Source organism: Hyperolius riggenbachi, chromosome 4, assembly GCF_040937935.1.
Source record: "Hyperolius riggenbachi isolate aHypRig1 chromosome 4, aHypRig1.pri, whole genome shotgun sequence".
NCBI lineage: Eukaryota > Metazoa > Chordata > Amphibia > Anura > Hyperoliidae > Hyperolius > Hyperolius riggenbachi.
In genome coordinates, this window is record NC_090649.1 from 213222817 (window position 1) to 213244009 (window position 21193).

The 21193-nt window shown below is 41.7% G+C and overlaps 1 protein-coding gene across 7 annotated transcripts in view; it reads left to right on the plus strand.

The window, feature by feature from the left end:
* The window catches only part of DLGAP2 (DLG associated protein 2), a 656900-nt gene that overhangs the window by 554163 nt on the left and 81544 nt on the right, over positions 1-21193 (plus strand). For all 7 annotated transcript variants that reach the window (XM_068281332.1, XM_068281331.1, XM_068281334.1 and 4 more), the window contains one exon: positions 17056-17135. In XM_068281332.1, coding sequence (XP_068137433.1) covers positions 17056-17135 — 80 coding nt within the window. The remainder of the gene's footprint in view (positions 1-17055; positions 17136-21193) is intronic.

Genomic DNA, 21193 nt, shown 5'->3' on the forward strand with positions numbered 1-21193 from the left:
CCTTGGAAAATCATGACATTCACTTCATAAATATGATATAATTTATTTAAAAACAGAATCCTTTGAACAAAAAAAAAAGATGATGTCTTTAGTCAACATTAACTGCAATACATGCAATCCAATTAAACAATTCAGTCTTGTGGAGTGGACAAAGGTGATGTGTATTGTGGGAAATCTAAAGACAACGCAGAAAAAAAATCACTGTTTCTTTTTGTATTCATATCGCTGATGCCAAGTTATCAGCAAGGCACAGTAAATAGTTGTGACACCTTCTATTTCAAGTTCAGCTCTAAAGTATGAATTCAGATGGTGTCAAGAACTCTCAATCCCGCTCTATGCCTGGATACGAGAGATAAACTGCATTTGTGACAAGAAAACATTGCTGCATGTATACGGCTGTGTTCCTACAGGAGCGAGGAACGGACATTTTTTGTCCATTCTCCGCTCATTGCTTCCCGGACAGTGAGCAGCTCCCATGTTATACATAGGACACGTTCACACTTGTCGCTCTGCAATGGATCTGCAGGATCTATGGCAGTAAGCAGACTGCACTTCAGGGAAGTCCATGATAATCCTGAACAGGTTTATGTGTCTGCATCTGCCCCGGGCTACGCAAATCGCTGCTGCTCGGTCCCTGTATGCAAGGAAGAAGCATGGGGATTCCCATTGGGCTGCAAAAAAAAAACAATGGGAATCCTCAGCAGCAGTGAGAATTATCATTGGTTCATGATGAACCAATACAAATTCTCCCTGTGCTAGAGAGAACTGGCCTAATACAGCCTATGAGGAGCTCCATGTTTCTGCTGGCCTCCAGGCTGATTTCAGAGAGGGACTGAGCAGAGGCATTTGGCGGCGGTACAGATGGTCGGTGATCGTCTTCGGACGTTGGGCGATCGCGGAGCAGTTGCAAAATGGATAGAGTGCACTCCGCATCCATTTTGCAACCGCTGTAGTGGAAACACAGCCTAAGTACTTTTCAAGGAACAAATTGCTCTTCTGAACATTATATACAGAGCAGTAGGGATGGTCAGTAAGATGCAGATAATTCCAGCTTGCATGCACATTGTATGCAGCTTGAGATCAGGCCAATCAGATTGAGTCGTAAATGAATCTAATTGGTACAATTCGAAACTGCATACAATTTCCATTAGCACCAAAAATATGTACAACTTTCTACAAGATGAAGAATTGAATGCAATTTTTTTGGTCTAATAAATGCACACACATGACACAACATTCCAGAGCCAGGATATAATCTCATAAATTTGTATTTCTTACAACAGCTGAATAGAGTGAGCAGTCAAGCCAAAGTCTTCCACATTCACTTCATATAAGTTAGCAGTGCACTGGTGGCAGCGGTGTAACTACAGGTCCAAGGGCTCCAGTACCCATAGTACATCTGGGTCTCTCCATCAGAATTGGACTCCAGCTCTTCTTTCCCTTCTACAACTAGCTTCAGTCCAGCCGCAGTGACAAATGCCTGAGCATAGAATGGGGAATACTTTATAAATCATTAGCTGTAATACAACAGTATAGATGCAACACTGATGGAGGCCCTAGGTGGTCCCTCTTAAAAGTGAACCTCCGGACTAAAAATCTACTCAGCAGAACTGAAAAGGCTTGGTGTTTCTTTAACAGTTTCACAGCATCAGAACTTTGTTTTTCTCACCAAAGCCTAATTTTTAGCTGTATTTTTAGCTAAGCTCCACCCATCAAAGAAAACTGCCCGGGCTTTTTTTCCCTGATGCTGTGCAAAGCATGATGGGATTTCCTATGTTGTTATTCATGTTGCCTAGCAACTTGATCAACACACAGAACAGTTGGAACTGTGTCTCATGCTCCCTGTCACCTCCTTTCAACCAAAAAGCACAAAAAATGACAGGCATATGACCCTGCGGCAGAGTGTGCCCACAAGGTTTATATGCATAATGCTGTCCCCCACTCTGCTCCGCAGAAAGTACGTCACTGGGATTCCCAACAGTCCATGCATGTGCACCGCAATGCACCGTGCTCCATTGTTTACACTACGTGTGTCCCCATAGACTACTATCACCCCAAGCACCATGTGGTAAGCGCAGTGTTTCCAGTATTGCCCTGTTGCCCTTGCCTCTGATCGAACAATTCCAGCGCACCGCAAGGGTCCACAGTAAGTGCAAAAGTCTCCATAGACTTTAATTGCTTTTACGGCCCCTTGTGGCAAAATAGGGTAACACAACGCAGGTTTAGCCTCCATGTGTATAAGGGGTCTTATAGAATCCCTGTTCTGCCTAAGGATTGATCTTGTTACTATCATAGAATATAACAGTAGCCTAGACTATAGCATAGGAGATCTTTACAGAGCAGTGTCCCAGATCAATTGTACGTGATAAAAATACTACATTTTCAAACTAGTTACTTGTGCAGATTTCAATTTATCTGGAGCATTACAATAGTCAGTAGATGAAGGGAGGATACTCAGCACTCATGATTCACATGATTCACAGTATATGTACAAAAGGTGCAAGCAGCAAATGCAAATTCATGCGGCTCACCACTGGCATGCCGTCAGTCCATGTGCTTCTCCTCAGAAAGTGCTCACAGAGGAAACCGGCCTACTTCTGGAAAGACTTTCATCAAGAAAGCAAATAGATGACTGGGCACTATCCAAAGGCAGGTTAATTGGACAAACTATTGGCAGCATACAAAACACCTGATGCCTGTGCGGTTGTTATGATCGCTTCTGCAGCGTTTACTGCTGACTGCAGTGGTATTGCAAACCAAGCAGTTCTAATGTCATTACATGCATTTGCTTGCATAGTTTGGTTTGCACTTAAACTAGTTGCTGATTCCATCTGCAGTCGCTCTGAAGTTAATGACAGTTTAATATGCTTTTGTGTAAACAAACATTGTCTGCTGCAATGGAGGGGCAATCCCTTTCCTGCAGGCTGCATATCATTGTCTGCCTTTTCCTGCTATCAGCCTGTGATTAATTACCATTCACTTTTGTGGGAATCTGCAGGTCTGCTCCCATTGGATGACCTCAGTATAAAGAACTGCTTCCTGCAATGCCTCATGGGCTACCATAGTCTCAGATTCTGTCTGTTACTCTGCTTGTGCCCCACCTCGTTCCTAGTCCTCCTGCGAAGGGGTCAGCGAGTCCTCCTAGTTCTGCTCTTGTTTCTAGAAGTTGTTACTTTGCTTGTCTTGTGTCATATATTGGTTCATCGCCAATATATACGCATACTTGCACGTTTATTATTTTCCTTGTATTCGTGTTACGTTGATACATCAGTGTCGCTGATATATACGTACACGAACTGTTTATATCCTGTGTTCCGTTAGTCAGCGTTCCAGCACGCTGAGCTAGTTATCCTGTTCCTGGTCCTGTTTGTGGATTGCGTTCATCTCTGCGAAGAGATAGCGAATCCTTCTGAGTCCTGTTCCCTGTATTACTCCAGTCTTAGTCAGAGTTCCTGCTTATGTCATATATTGGTTCATTGCCGATATATACATATGTTAGTCAGACGTTACAAATAGTTTCATTGATAGCTGTAATTGTAATACGCTAGGAAATCATACTTATTGTATATTTATCTGTGTTACGTTCATCTATCTTGATCCTGCTATTTCCTGACTATCCTGTCCTGTCTTGGTGAGGCACGCCATTGCTGCAAACGCATTGGCTACCTCATTCCAGTCTGTTTTATTGTGGACGCTTGCTGTCACTAAGTAGTGGCTAGTTAAGCAAGCGTTCATTCTGTCTACCTGTCCTGATCTCCTCAGTCCTGGTTTATGCGCTCAGCGCTACTTTGCGCTGAGACGTTATTACGAAAGTGTTGTTTGTGGCTGTTCGGATCTGCACCGGCTCTGTGCACCACAATATCCTATTGGAGTCAGTCCTCTCCTCCACTAAACTGGGGATATCCTGATTCCTTGTGCTGGTGTGTGTACCTCCTTCACGTCAGCTTATGTGTTGCATGCTGACTGTGGAGATTACACCTCCAAGCTTAACATTATGGTAGCCCCATTACCAATCCCCATTGTGGGGGGGGGGGGGGGTTCCCAGCAAAAATGACACTGTTTGTTATGGTTCCTGTTCCTTTAAGAAATTTGAGAAACTTAATTCTGAAACAGAAAATTAGTTTTTTTCTGAATGTACCAGGTTTTTGGCCAATCCCGAGCTCCAGGCTACTCCTGTTTCAACGTGGGCCCCCCAGTTAATTTATGTTTTGTTTAAGGGAAATTTGTTCCAGTGGGCGTACGATGTCTTGGATCATACGAATTTGAAAGAAAGACCGCTGGAATTTCTAGCGTTTGTGATCCATAACTGGCTGCGCAAAACCGATTTGCCTAGCCCTTTTGATAAGCTCCTGGCAGCTTGTCAATCAGCTGCTCCTTCTACTGCCTACAAAAATAATCAGCAAGCAGATAATTGTTCTGATAACTTTTCTTCTGCTTTGAATAAATCACCTAAGGCAGCAGGGTCTAAAGCCAAACGTAAACGCTCCAAAAGAAAAGCGTTACAATCAGCGGAGTCGTTGCCCTTAGTGACTGCGCATCAGATCTGTAATGAGACTTCGCCATTAGCCGATAATGAAATTCAGTCACCATTCAGGGGAGTCAAATGGACCTATGAAACTACTAATGAACTTTCATTGCTAGCCAGGGAAAATAAAAGTTCTTGTTTAAATTAATTATCTGAATATGATTATGAAGATATATTACAGAGTATTGAACAGATCAATTTATCCGTGCAGCAAGGGAAATTTGCATACACTACAGTTCAACACTTGCTACAGGTATTGGAGATCCTTAGGAATAAGAAATCGGCCAATCACCTGCTAAATAACCCAATGTATGTTTCTGCCACTAACACATTTGCAAACTATGATCAGCTTGAATGCTCAGCTGTTAAATATGCATGGGATCCTCCATTTGAGAAAGGAGAGATGGAAGCCCTGGTCTATGAATGGAAGAAAGATGCAAGTTTATTTTGTCAGTTTTACAGTGCAAAAAGTGAATTAGTATTGAATGCATGCATTAAGTCTGCCTATAACCTAATAAAAACTGGTGTGTGTGGGTATGACTTTGTGGCTCCATTGATCGATGTGTGGAAAATGATTTTGGACGATTTTTATGCGATTCAATCAGTTGATACCAGGGAAGACACACTGTCAATTGGAGACTGTCCCACTTCTCCAGTTACTGAGTCCCTGCCATGTCTTGTGAATGTTCCTGTAACTCCACCCTGTACCATGGATAACTCAGTGTTACTTCCCAGTAAAACAGAAGCCACTGATACTTTCTTAACTTTGCCCTGCACAAATTTCTCAGCAGAGAATCCAGAGGTCCTGTTGACTTCTGAGTCCAGCCTAGCCAGTACTCATGAGTCTTTGTTCAGTGAAAGAGACACCAGAAAAATCTTGCCTGTCTCTGCAAACACTTCTGCAGAAATTACCTGTGTTAATAAAGTTCAACTCCTGTCTGATCCAGCAGATGCCAATAGATGCACTACATTCGTTTCTGAGTCCCAGCAATCCTGTCTAGAAACCTCAGAACCCCAGTATCTGAATTTCCCAATTTTACAATTGAATAGTGCTTCAGATGCACAAACTTTGTGTCTTGATCTTCCTGTCTCTACACCTCGCTCTAGTTTCGTGAATAGCTCAGAGCATCTGCTATGTGAACCTGAAATCGTAGAATTATTACCTTGTTCAGAAAATGTTCCAGTAAATTTGCCCTGTACCATGAATTGTGCAGTAGATCTTCCCAATGAAGCTCAGGTCACAGAATCATTATGCTGTCCAGCAGGTGCTTCCATGGTTTTGCCCTGCGATATGGCCTGTTCAATGATCCTGTCCAGTGAAGCTGTGGTCGCAGAGTCTTATGCTTCACCCAGTACTTTGGATACTTCAGATCCTCTAGTAGAGGAGTCTGAGGCACTGTTTACTTCAGTGGGTGTTGCAGTAGTATTCACTTGTTTAGCAGCTGTTTTGGAATTACAGTCTGTTCTAATAAAACTTGACGAATCTCTGCCCAGTGAAGCAGAAGCTATTGAAACATTGTCTTTGTCAGCAAGCGTTTTTGATACCTTGCCCTGTACACAGTCTGATTTAGCTAAAGATGTTGAGTCCCTCTCTGATCTCACAGTAGTCAGGGAACTTCAGCCCTGTCCTCTGAATGTTTCAGAAGTATTGCCCTGTAACATGGATAATTCTGACTCGCTGGAAAAAATAATAGAAATCTCAGAATTTCAGTCCGGGTTAATGAGTGTTTCTGAAACCCAGCCCTGTATCCTGGAAAATTCTGGTTTTCTGGCCGGTGTGGCAGTAGTTCCAGAGTCCCCTTCCTGTCCAGTGAGTTTCTCAGTTTTGCCTAGTTCAGTGGGGATTGCTGCAATGCTGACTTGTTTTGCAGCCCTTCATGAGCTCCAATCCAGTGTATTTGATGAGTCTCTGTCTAGTCCAGAAGAAGCTATGGGAACCCTGTCTAGTTCAGTGCATACATCAGAAGATTTGCCCTGTCTTGTAAATGCCCCTGAACATGATTTGTTAATAACCTTGCTGGAATCAGCGACATCTAAGTCTGATCCTGCAGTTTTTAGTTAGAATCCAGTAACAGTGAAGTCTAGTCATGATGAATTTTTTTTGCCCAGTTCTGGTTTCGGTCCTGTCTTGACTGACTTTGAGGTTCGCAGTTCCTTGACATGCCCAGAGGTTTCTCTTGTGCCGGTGTGCCCAGATGTGCTTCGTATGCCAGAGTGCCCAAGTGTGTCTGTGTTAGCGTGCTCACGTGCTTCCCTAGTGGAGACATGTTCTGATGTTGCCGGTTGGCCTGCATGCCCGGAGATGGTTCTGGTCCCTAAAAGCCCTGATCTTGATGTTTGTCCTTGTGACCCTGACTCTGGAGTTGCCCTGGGTTCCATAGGGGTTCTTGATAGTTCTCCATGTGAGCCTAAGGGGCGTTCTGACCTGTGGGGATCTCTTTGGAGCTTCCAAGTGTTCTGGGAGATCTCTGAGGAAACTTGTCCTGGTACCTTGGACTGGTTCAACGGTGGGTTTTGTGTTGGTAAGGACAGTTCCGGTGGGCATTGCAAAGGCTTTGGCGTTTTTGGACGGTCCCTGGAAGGCGGTGGGTATCGCTCAGAGAGTTTCTTGGGGTTTTTTTCTGGAAGTCGTGGTTCTGATGGGTATCACACTGAGGCTTGTAGTGCTGACGGGCATGGTTCGGTAGGTTCTGGTTCCAATTGGTCTAGTTTTGGTGAGACTGATTCGGGAATTTGGTTTTGTCGGGCTGATCCGACCTTCATGAATTTTCAGTCAGATCAGTTTGCTGGATTTCCCACTTCTGATTTTTTGGTTTGGGTGGTTCAGGAGAAATATGTCAGTTTTTATAGGCGTCCAGAGGCCGCGTTTAAGGGGGGGGGGGTACTGTTATGATCACTTCTGCAGCGTTTACTGCTGACTGCAGTGGTATTGCAAACCAAGCAGTTCTAATGTCATTACATGCATTTGCTTGCATAGTTTGGTTTGCACTTAAACTAGTTGCTGATTCCATCTGCAGTCGCTCTGAAGTTAATGACAGTTTAATATGCATTTGTGTAAACAAACATTGTCTGCTGCAATGGAGGGGCAATCCCTTTCCTGCAGGCTGCATATCATTGTCTGCCTTTTCCTGCTATCAGCCTGTGATTAATTACCATTCACTTGTGTGGGAATCTGCTGGTCTGCTCCCATTGGATGACCTCAGTATAAAGAACTGCTTCCTGCAATGCCTCAACAGGCTACCATAGTCTCAGATTCTGTCTGTTACTCTGCTTGTGCCCCACCTCGTTCCTAGTCCGTGTGGACTGCGCTGACTCCTGCGAAGGGGTCAGCGAGTCCTCCTAGTTCTGCTCTTGTTTCTAGAAGTTGTTACTTTGCTTGTCTTGTGTCATATATTGGTTCATCGCCAATATATACGCATACTTGCACGTTTATTATTTTCCTTGTATTCGTGTTACGTTGATACATCAGTGTCGCTGATATATACGTACACGAACTGTTTATATCCTGTGTTCCGTTAGTCAGCGTTCCAGCACGCTGAGCTAGTTATCCTGTTCCTGGTCCTGTTTGTGGATTGCGTTCATCTCTGCGAAGAGATAGCGAATCCTTCTGAGTCCTGTTCCCTGTATTACTCTAGTCTTAGTCAGAGTTCCTGCTTATGTCATATATTGGTTCATTGCCGATATATACATATGTTAGTCAGACGTTACAAATAGTTTCATTGATAGCTGTAATTGTAATACGCTAGGAAATCATACTTATTGTATATTTATCTGTGTTACGTTCATCTATCTTGATCCTGCTATTTCCTGACTATCCTGTCCTGTCTTGGTGAGGCACGCCATTGCTGCAAACGCATTGGCTACCTCATTCCAGTCTGTTTTATTGTGGACGCTTGCTGTCACTAAGTAGTGGCTAGTTAAGCAAGCGTTCATTCTGTCTACCTGTCCTGATCTCCTCAGTCCTGGTTTATGCGCTCAGCGCTACTTTGCGCTGAGACGTTATTACGAAAGTGTTGTTTGTGGCTGTTCGGATCTGCACCGGCTCTGTGCACCACAATCTCCTATTGGAGTCAGTCCTCTCCTCCACTAAACTGGGGATATCCTGATTCCTTGTGCTGGTGTGTGTACCTCCTTCACGTCAGCTTATGTGTTGCATGCTGACTGTGGAGATTACACCTCCAAGCTTAACAGCGGTGAGCAGTTATACACATTTGGTTGGTGAGTCACTGGGTGGGCGAAAGTAAGACCAGAACGACACAACAGCTGTGTTAGCAGGCTTGACTGAGGAATTATAAATACTTACCTAAGAAGAGAGAAACTTCTGGATCTTATAGAGCAGGGGTAGGGAACCTACGGCTTAGGAGCCAGAAGTGGCTCTTTTGATGGCTACATCTGGCTCACACACAAATCAGTAGGAGTTGATTCACTAAGCTACACTGCTCAAGCAGCGCAGCTTAGTGTGGCAGCGCAAGTAACATTTTCAAAGTAGGCACGCTACTGCTGTAGCATGCACTACTAACTTACTCATGCTACCCCAAAACCCCACAACAGCTCCTCCAATTGTCCCACTCTGGACCGTCAGGTCCAGTGACTTTGTAGAACGAGATTGCCGCACTTTGTTTGGGCCATATCATCCTACAAAGTGAATCAACCCCCAAGTCAGCTAGATAATTGTACATGCTGTTAGACCTAATTTATCCTGTCTGGCTCTCCAGGAAATTGCTGATGTTGCTGAAACCTAAGAGAAGCTGAAGACGTTTCTGACACTGCCGCTGCCTGGTGGATCAACTGTATACACATCATCATGGCAACAGGGACGTGAGCCCTACTGTCCCAGTTTGAAACATATTGTATGGCTCTCACGGAATTACATTAAAATATGTGCCGTTTATGGCTCTCTAAGCCAAAAAGGTGACCCCTGTTATAGAGGCTTCCTGTGTCCTCCTCACTCCTGCTGCTGCTTGCAGCGACCCTCCAGAAGATCTGAGTCATGCTTCTCTTCGAGCATGCGCCTGAGCAGTAGCATGGAGTCTAGTCTCTATGCCAGGTAAGCGCTTCAAACCATAAGTATACTTTTGTGGGAATAATACCACCACCAGGAACACCCTCAAGGATCCACACTCACCAATGTTGGTGGGCCAGGTATTACAGTGGCCTTATTGCGCCTCTGGGGTATTTTCAAGGCTCCCCACACTCTATGGCTGGTCTCTCCCAATCCAATCTGCCTTTTTGTCTTCTTAGAGTAACTTATACCTCAATGCAAACAAACACTATCATTGCGCAGATATCAGTAAAAAATGACACTTTATTAAAAAGGTTCCACTCACATGCCATCAGCTATGGGTAAGCTTGTGGAGTATTGGAACGGGCTCCACCCCGTGCGGCCTCCCGGGCTGACCGCCGAATCGATGTTACTGGGGTCCCGCTCGCTCCTCGCACCACCGCGTCCCACGCTCCGGCGTGTGTTACTTCCGCATGTGGCTCCTCCCTATCGATTTCGTCATAAATGACTCATTCAGGGGATGGAGCCACCATGCGGAGATGTTGTATGTATACCAGTCGACTCCTCCCCGTCCTCTACGTCAGGCCTCCTTTCGCGCGTGCGTACCCCATGCGTTCTTCCCATCGCGTCATGCGTGCATGTCATCGCGTTATGCGGACATGCCACACATGCTGGACGGCCTGCGTGCTCTGCGTCCCCCATGCCTATTGCGTTTCAGAATGCGTTCCGGAGCCCACACACATGGTAAATGTACAGCAGTGTACAATTTAAAATGTAATACAAAATGCATATGGCTAATGTGTAAAATGTATAAGAGTAGACAATAATATGGGTCACAATGAGTGATTTTAAAATGGTTTTAAAATGTATTAACAAGGTTGTCCGAGGAGGACATGGTTCAATAAAGTTGGTTAGGAAGTTGAAGACTCCCGGGCTCCGGAACGCATTCTGAAACGCAATAGGCGTGGGGGACGCAGAGCACGCAGGCCGTCCAGCATGTGTGGCATGTCCGCATAACGCGATGACATGCACGCATGACGCGATGGGAAGAACGCATGGGGTACGCACGCGTGAAAGGAGGCCTGATGTAGAGGACGGGGAGGAGTCGACTGGTATACATACAACATCTCCGCATGGTGGCTCCATCCCCTGAATGAGTCATTTATGACGAAATCGATAGGGAGGAGCCACATGCGGAAGTAACACACGCCGGAGCGTGGGACGCGGTGGTGCGAGGAGCGAGCGGGACCCCAGTAACATCGATTCGGCGGTCAGCCCGGGAGGCCGCACGGGGTGGAGCCCGTTCCAATACTCCACAAGCTTACCCATAGCTGATGGCATGTGAGTGGAACCTTTTTAATAAAGTGTCATTTTTTACTGATATCTGCGCAATGATAGTGTTTGTTTGCATTGAGGTATAAGTTACTCTAAGAAGACAAAAAGGCAGATTGGATTGGGAGAGACCAGCCATAGGGTGTGGGGAGCCTTGAAAATACCCCAGAGGCGCAATAAGGCCACTGTAATACCTGGCCCACCAACATTGGTGAGTGTGGATCCTTGAGGGTGTTCCTGGTGGTGGTATTATTCCCACAAAAGTATACTTATGGTTTGAAGCGCTTACCTGGCATAGAGACTACATTTGAATTGAAGGACTGACTCAAGCCTTTTTCTAGGAGCGCACCCATAGTCTCAGGAACTGAGTGACACACATTGCCTATCCGGAGTATACACCATATTGGTGCAGACATTGTATATGTTCTTATAATATAAATCATATTGATTGTTGTTGGCATCTGAGCGCTGTATGAAATTGTGGTTTAAGTAGCATGGAGTCACTAGTGCACAAAGAGGAGTGCAGCCCTGATCAGATTTTAAACAAGTCCTTGTTGGAAATCTTTGGGGGCTCTAGGAGCGGCAACAGGGGACAAGAGGATGTAGTGGGGAGCCACTACAGGAGTCAGTGGCTTCCCTCTTTAAGAATAAGTATTTTCTCTCTAATCCAAGCTTAAACTTTAAAGTGTGCCTGAGATAGAGGATATAAAAAAAATTATACATACCTGGGGCTTTCTCCAGTCCCCTTCAGGCAGATCGCTGACTCAACGTCCTCCTGCACCCCCTTGATCCTCCGCTGTTTGGCCCATAAAGACCTTCAGTGAAGGTTCATGCGCAGTCCGGCTAGTCTGCCGCACATGCACAGTACGCTCCAGACTGATGGAAATTATGGGCCGCATAGCAGAGGATCCAGGCAGCGTAGAACAGCAAGGGAGTAATCAGCCTGAAGGCGACTTGAGGAAGCCCCAGGTATATATAATTTTTTTTTATATGCCCAGTCTCAGATTTCCTATAATAGAGTGTTTCTTTTACAATTTGTAGCATTAAAATCACTAGGGGCCAGACATTGCACAGCAATATTACCATTACTACTGGCACTGTGTACCACGAGTTATGCTATTAGCGCGACACATGGTACTCGACTAGCGTGACTATTGTTAAGGTAATGTGCACTACTAATGGTAATGCTCCTTACTAACACATTACCATAGCAAGTCATGCTAGTCGAGTACCAAGCATTATACCTCGCATAGTGTAATAGTGTACCTCGCAGCACACAGTGCCATACTGTGCCATGTGTCACAGTGCCGTGTGCCATAACTCTAATAATCAACCAAGAGCCAATGTCATATAAGTGGTCCCCACACTAGTGACATCATCACCAAAAGAACCTGAATAAGACGTGCACTGCAAGCAGAACATTGTTACAGACAGAGCAGCATCCTATTTTGTGACCAGCCCCCAATTGTGAGCAGCATTTGAACTAGATTTACTTATAATGCTGTGCTGGCAATGGAAAGTTAATTCATGTGACTTTCCAACGAGATTGTGTTGTTGTTATTTTTTTCCCCAGGCAGTTTTATGTTTTCAGATTCAAGAACAGAAAATAGGAGTATGGTGATGTCACTAGGTAGAAAAAGGTGAATGATGCCACGTATCTTCAACAATTCTTCAGCAATGATATTATTATTGGATATAAACTTGTAATCCCTTTATCAAGGTAGAGGCTCAATAGACCAAATCTGTTCATGGCACAGGTACAGCTCAAGACGAGGAAAAGTCCCCGTGGTGTGGACAGATTTAGCCTATTGAGCTTTTTTGAGTCTTTTGGATTGCAAGTTATATTTAATAAAGAATATCTTTACTAAAGGAGTTTTGTGTTTCAGTCACCTCAGCCACGCTCTGCACAGGTAGTCAAGGGACAACTCTATTGTACATTGCAGTTTACCCTGTTATGCTAGGTACACACCATACAATTTTCTTTCAGTTTTACCTGTCTGATCGATTTTTTCCAACATGTCTGTTCTGAATTCCAATCGATTTTCCGATGGATTTCCGTTCACCTCTATGGAAATTGATTGGAAAATCGATCGAAATTCAGATCGGTCATGTTGGAAAAAATCGATCTGGCAGGTAAATCTGCCAGAAAATTGTACAGTGTGTACCTAGCATTACTGCACTAGCTGCTTAGTCATGAGACAGTCGCTTCAATTCACTAAGTTTATCTCCTGTCTTTAATAACGTTTCTATAGTTATCACCATGGTGACGAGGCATGTAGTATTCAGGAAACATTTTACCTCGGGTAAACCTAAAGTTAACTCTTCAGTCTTTAAGTTAACTCTTCAATCCTTAAAATAACTCCACAGTTAAAGACAGTCTGTTTATTAACTGCGTGTGAAAATAACTACAGAGGAGGTAAATTAACTACAGAGGAGGTAAATTAACTACAGAAGAGGTAACGTAAGGAATGAAGAGATAAGATAACTCTCTCACTGTGTGGAGGTAAGTTTTCTCTTGCCTTATTATCTCCAGCATGATCTTAGTGAATTGAGGCCAGCAGGGTGATGGTTCCTTCTTCCAGAGATAAGGTGCTATAACCTTTTCTCTCTCAAATTCTTGCTCTACTCTATTGTCTTACATTTGCTCTCATAATAAGCAATAAATATACAGTTATTTATTCAACTATTTTAATGACCCATTTAATCACAACAATTTTTTTCCTTCATTTTTCAAAGTGTAGGGAGCACTATTTAAATGATTAATTACTGCACAATGTGTTGTTACAATGCTGCCCTCAGGTGTATTATACTTCCCATAGCAAAGCCTAGTATCTTTATAAAAATCAATATTCCCAGGTAAAGCAGTGCGACTAGCTATTAATGAATTACACATGGCTTCTAAATAAACACAGTAAAAATAGAAACTATCCGTAAATATGTGACTTGCCATATTATTAGATCGGAATCGTCCCTAGAAAAAAAGCCTCTGAAGCTTTAGTAATTAATCTTAATAATTAAACTCCTTGAGGTTAAGTGAACGAAAGCCGCTGCAACATAAATAATGATTTTATTGGGTCAGATGCTTTCTAAAAAACTCAGATGTATCACTTAAGACTTCATTAATAATCATTTGCTTGACACTTTGGGGAACACTATCAGCTAGCTTGTGCAATCCGTTTGCTTCACTGGACTGAAAATGACAAATATCTCCAGAAATAGAAGCTTGTATTGACCAGGTATTACATTTACAAGCAGGCTTATATCTTAGATTTTACACCAAGTTATATATATATATATTTGCAGGAAAATGTTGTTTCAATAGCTATACTGGAAATGAGAAGCAAGTTGCATTACAATAGCATTTGACTGAGGTTTTTTGTTTTTTTTGCCTATTTTTTTAGTTTTGAAAGATGCTTAGCCCTGGATCACACTGAAAAAATATTTTGCACAGTGATTTGTCAGTGATCGCGATATGCGATTATCTTTCAGAAAATTAAAATCTTGGCAGAATAATTTCCAAAATGCTGCATGCAACTGATTTGCAATTTTAGACAAATGGCAAAGCTGCAACGTGAATACTGCCATGGAGAGACATTGCACTAGCATTTGCCATTCATTGCCAAGCACGGTGTGATCGTCCCCAATGTGAATAAGCCCCAACAGTTGGTTACTAGTGATGATTTGTAGTTTGTATTTATACAAGTAGTATTGACCAAATATGCTAAATCTCTACTGACCTAGGGAGGAAACTAAATTTAGCCCATCAAAATCTTTTGCTGTTAGGTTAACTAGTCCCTTAACTGTTAGTGTGCCACAAGGCTTTATTCTTGATCGTTTCCTTTTTTTTACATCTACACTCACGGCTTTGTTACATAGATAAATTCATTTGTTTTCTAGTATCACTTCTATGCTGATGATGCCCAAATCTATCTCTCAGATCCTGACCTCTTTCACTTGACACTTTTATCCTAAGTCCCCGAGTGTCTATATGCTTTTTCTGCATTTTTGTCATCCTGTTTCTTCAAATTTAACAAGAATAAAACTGAAATTGTGATATTAACAGCTTCTTTCTCTCCTAGTAACCTCAACTCCTAATGCTTACTGTCTGGGGCTAACTCTGGACTCTGAGCACTAATGTAAACCTCATATTACAGCATTAACAACCTCCTGCTACTGCTATCTCAAGCTCTCCAGTTCCTGTTGAACTCTGCTGCTCATCTACCCTATCCTCTGATTCTGCCCCAGCTGCTGATTTCCCAGAGGATCCAGTTCAAACACCTAACTCTATCATACAAAGCTCTACATAAGTTGTTCCCTCCATACATTAACTCATTAATCTCCAGATACCATCCCTGCTGGAACCTTTGCTCCTCCCCCAAAACCCTAATATCATCCAGCTTGGTAACCTCTTCTCACACCCAGTATTTCTCAGGAGTGTCACCTACCCTATACAACTCCCTCCCACATGCTCCAAGTCTGGAAATCTACAAACTCACCCTTAAAACACACCTCTTCAGACTAGCTTATTATTTGTTTTAACTAGAACTGGAAGCTCACTGCCTCATCTGCTAATTTTTTGTCTCCTCCTCTGTTGCCTTCACCCACCACCCTCAAGATTGTAAGCTCACTGGGGCAAGGGCCTTCACCTAGCATTTCCTGTTTCTGTTGTATTTATCAAATGTTCCAGCATTGATAATGTCTCAAACTAAACATCAATTGTATTGTATTGTATCAATGTTGTTGCTGGTAGTCCTATTTGTACAATGTGTTGAACTGCTCATGTATCTATGCTCCCCGCTCTTCTCTGTTTTGTACTATGTACAGTGCTATGGCAGATGTTGATGTTATATAAATAAAAGATAATAACAATTATATTAACCAAATGAGCACCAGTTCCAGAATGCAGTGTAGTTTACTTTCTGCAAGTCCATCTTTTAAAATTCGAAAAAAACACTCTTCGCCCAGGTAACCCTAGAATGTTGGTCTATGTGGGATGAAGCCCACCTGTATGGAGTTAAACCTATCCAATCATTTTACAGTTCACAGCAAGAGCATCAGTGGCTGGTGTAAGCTGTCATCTAAGACAGTTTAATGAAGTCAGTCTGACTTACCACCAGAAGGGTTGGCGTCCAGTTCTAATATGGGAAGCATCTGAGTTCCCTGCATATCATGTACCATGGATTTAGCTCTAATATGTGAAGAAGCTGAGGTCTCCAGTTTATAAACCATGTACACACTGGCTCCCGGGGAGCAAAATTCTCAATTTCATCATTAAAACAAGTACTTGTAGGTTCGGGATAACCAAGAACACCTCTGGCAGTCTCGAGAGAATTTCCTTAAACTTCGGGTGGTTCCACAAATTGTCATAAAAAAACAGTTTTGTGAATTGTATTGAACTCAATGTTATTCTCTTTAACGTTCCTAGCAAAACTAGTGATTGTAGTATGTATGGATGCTTTGCTATTAACCACTAAAGTTGGCACCATCAACTTCAATGCACTTCACCCCAAAATCTACCACCCAATTCACAAAAATGTAAAAGGCAATTTTTATAGTGAAATATGTTGCAATCCCGTGAAAAGTTCAGTAATCCAAAACTGATTCAGTTCAGACAGATCAAACGTTAAACGTCTGACTGTTCATCCCTAGTGCAGCCATTCATGTGCAAATGTTGCCATGATTGCTAGGTTGGTCATTTTTTTTTTGTGACCTGACAGGTTTGATTAATCTAGCTGCTTTCTTGAAAATAATTTGTACAGTCAACAAAAGGGTTGACTTTATTGCATCAGTTAAAATGAAGTCAAAACGAAACAGTTTCATTATGTGTATGTAAAATGGCTTAACTTTATCAGTTGACAAGAGTTAGCTTGAGGCCTTGTTCACAGTGGTGGTCAGCTGGGTTGCAGAATAATTCTGCATGTCAACTCACTGCCCATACAATTCTACAATTCGGGTCTGTTCACAGTAGCAGTTCACATTATTCTAACTCGCTGCATGCAGGCTTTGTAGTAAAGTCTATGCCTAGTCTCCATTGCAGTTCACCATCATTATAACACAAGTTATGCAACTGACCACTGTGATCCTAGCCTCAATACTTTTTGCTTCTTGGCAATATTTCTACAATGTCTACAATTCTATGACAGCCCTAATATATAACCTGTTTAACAAGTAGTTCTTGATTTCTTTGCTATGTTAGGTGGAAGCAGCTGACTCAGATACAGAAACCAAAGCAAGAGAATTTTGTTCTGTGGGAATACAAGTGGAAGATGAAAAAAGGTAAAATCCATTATGAATACTGTTCCACAGAAGCATACTGCCTATGTTATCCTATTATTCTTTGTTTTACATGATCATTTATTATTATTGGTTTATAAAGTGCCTACATATTCCATGGTGCTGTACAGAGTAGAAAATGAGTGATGGGGTACATAATACAGACAAATGGCATACAGAGTATATCGATCTTGGTACATAATACAGAATAGATAAACATAATTTGGGCTGGTTCACACAGGCAACTGCTAGCAGCCATAAACCGCCGTGACCAACCGCGTCCCACATTAAGATAAATGGGAGCACTCATCTCAATGAGTTTACCATTGATTGCCAGCGATTGCGTTAGCGCCAGGGCCAATCACATTTTCTGAGATGCTGCATGTAGTATCTACCAGTGGTTGCATTGGTGGTTCGATATCCCACTAGGGGTTAAAAATGTGACACAGTGATGGAAGGATGGAAACCGATTGCAGAAAAGCAGTTTGCAAAAGCTAAATGTGTTCCTGGTAGAAGTCCAAATGTAACACGAGGATCAAAATATATAACAAATCCTAAAATACTAAAGGGGGAGAGAGCCCTACCCTCGTGAACTTCCAATCTAAAAAAAATTCAAGGTATCAATACAGGAGTAAAACGAAATGCAACATTAGCCCATAAGTCAGACATGGGCAAACTTGGCCCTCCAACTGTTAAGGAACTACAAGTCCCACAATGCATTGCAGGAGTCAGACAACCACAGTCATGACTCATAAAGGCAAATGCATTGTGGGACTTGTAGTTCCGTAACAGCTGGAGGGCCGAGTTTGCCCATGCCTGCCATAAGAACTACTTAAGAGCAGAGTAGTTATCACTTCCCAACTACTTCAAACTGTGGGCCATATGCAATTCTCTTTTTCACTTGAGTTTTTTCCTAGGAGAAAATGTTTCATCTTCAATTTTAAATAACTTTCCAGCACTTTTCAACAAAGAAAGTACCAAAAAAGTAGGTGAATTAGTACTATCAAAATTATTTTTTAATATTTTCTTGCTTTCTGGTGGCTTAAAAGGCATTTTATTGACAAGTCTAAAAATATCACCTGGGCGAAAACTATGGAGAAAAGGTGAATTGCATATGGCCCTGTGTGCACTTTTACATGTATTTACCAATGCTCCTGCAAAATCTTCCTTGACTAGCTTCCCCATACAAATCCTTTATGGTAATTAAGCAATACAATTGTCTATCAAATGCAGCAAGAAGTGTTTTTGTAAGGTGGTCATGTAGTTAATGAATATCTGTTCAACTCTTGATCCGACCTTACTTTTTAACACTCGTTGAATACTCTAATTGGGATGAATGGGGTGGGACACTAATTGTTTGGCTGCTCAAGAACCATGTTGCAAAAATATGCCTTTGATTTAGGACTAACATGTATTTTAGAGCAAGAGTGTGGAAGCCCTAGTGGCTGTTTTTGTGCAGTTATACAAGAAAGCAAACCGTGGGCAGGGAGAACAAGGGGTTGTGCCTGAGCCCACTGGTGGTGTTCCCCTCTCTATTGCCACTGTCCTGTTTGCTTTAGCATAAAAACACACATAGGATCATCTGTTATTGATTCTATGAAGTCTGCACTATAATAAGCAATGTATTATTTTTCATGGTGTAGTCCATCAGGTAGAAATGTAAGTATTAGAGAAGAGCTTCTGGACTATAAGGACTATTGAGCAATAGTGCACTTCTGAATATTTGCATACTACAGACTGAGGTGATTCTAGAGCATAGTACTCTACCAGATTTGGGATAAGAGGAGGGATGGGATTGGTGATGTAGCATGCACTGTGGATTTTCTCTGTAGGAAACTGAGCACAGCAAATACAATTATTACTAGTTATGTGTGCTTGTACGAATTATTATTATTATTAGTAGTAGTAGTAGTAGTAGCAGTAGCAGTAGTAGTATTTTATATTATTATTGATTTATATATTATATTGATTTGTATTTTTGGGTCACACAGTGACTCACCTCAAAGATACTCTTATGACTCAATTACATCCAACTGACCTTAGTCTTGTGCTAATTGTAAAACAAATATACTGGAATTTGATTATATATAGGAAGTACATAAATTACTAATTTTGGATAACTATAAATGGTGAGTGTAAATAATTATTATCTTGAGAATCTGCTCAAAGAATATTTTGTGGTTTGCTCTGCTGCCTCAGAGAATGAACTGATGAAGGTAATCTTTCATTGCGTCTGAAGATAAATGTGAATTCTGATATGGGAAGCTTTTCTTCTATACTTGGCCATAATGTGATCCAGTATGGGAATGGGGAGACACTTGTAGGGAAAACTAAGTTAATAGCAGTAATTTCAGCTAAATTGTATACTGTGAATAGCTCGTCACTTGTTAAAGGACAACTGTAGTGAGAAGAATATGGAGGCTGCCATATTTATTTCCACTTAAACAAAACCAGTTGCCTGGCAGCCCTGCTGATCTATTTGGCTGTATGGCTGTAGTAGTGTCAGAATAACACCAGGAACAAGCATGCAGCTTATCTTGTCAGATTTGACAAAAAGTTTTTACATTTGCATATTTTTGGGTTTAGGCAAAGTTTTAAACTGTTCGCACAATTGGCAGATCTATATTTACTGTCCTCTATTAGCACTCAAAGCATTCAATATAGGAAAGCATAAAAATTGATTGTGTACTTTCAAAAATAATAATGTAGTAATTACAGGTTTAATATTACATCAAATGAATGACAATGGATTATAGAGGAGGCTGCTTTAATACAATGTTACATCAAATATATGTTCTAAATACTGGAAGCAGCAGTACTCCTTTAAAGAGACACTGAAGCGAAAAAAAAATTATGATATTATGATTTGTATGTGTAGTACAGCTAAGAAATGAAACATTAAGATGAGATACATCAGTCTAATTGTTTCCTGTACAGGAAGAGGTAAGAAACTCCAGTTGTTATATCTATGCAAAAAAGCAATTCAGCTCTGCGACTTTCAAAAGTCGTGGAGAGGGCTGTCTTCTGACTTTTATTATCTCAACTGTTTACTTTTTCTCTGCCAGAGGAGAGGTCATTAGTTCACAGACTGCTCTGAAAGAATCATTTTGAATGCTGAGTGTTGTGTAATCTGCACATATTAGAGAATGATGCAATGTTAGAAAAAACACCATATACCTGAAAATAAAAATATGAGAATATTTTCTTTGCTGCTAATCTTCTAGTAATTATTCATAGTACACAAACAATTCATTATATCATTTTTTTTTTCGCTTCAGTGTCTCTTTAACCCCCTCATGAATAATGCTACGTGATATCATTCTCACCAGCGCAAATGTTGGAATTTTTTCTGTATTCAAATGAAGCAGTGAAAAAGTCAAATGCCGCAAATTAGTTTTACCTGGCAGAGCAAACACTGATAACAATAGAGAGATTAAAATGTTTTAATGGACATTATTTCTTTTTATTGGCACCTAAATAAACCTAATTGTATGCCACACTGAAATGACTACTGTGCAGACTTATGAGTTCAAATTTAACTCCCTAATTTGAAAACCTAAATATAAGACTGTTTAGAGGATGTACTATTACTACTACACTTACAATTACCGGTAATCATCTCATAAATGTATTTCCCATGCAGGTTTGCTTGAACTACCCCAACATAAATTGTAAATGTTTTGGGGGATACATTGGAGTCTTTGTCAGTAGAAGATAAAAAATAAGCACAAACTATGTGATCAAACAAAAAGTCAATGATATTTGTTTACAAGTAGCTTTGTCACATGATTTCCTAATCCAATCAGAGCATTTAATTGTTATCAGCAATCTGACTGGCACATGAAAACACTGCTGAGGCTGTAGGATTTTGAAGACTGGCATAGCAATTAAACACTGAGCATATTGCATATGCCCACATGCACAAAGGTATGCCGTATACATTCTGGTCATCAAAAAGAGATAATATTCTATGTCAGGCTTTCTCAACCAGGGTTCCCTGAGTACTGTGCAGAGGTTCCCTGGCATTTTTTCCCATCATGGGTGTTGGGGAATGTATGATA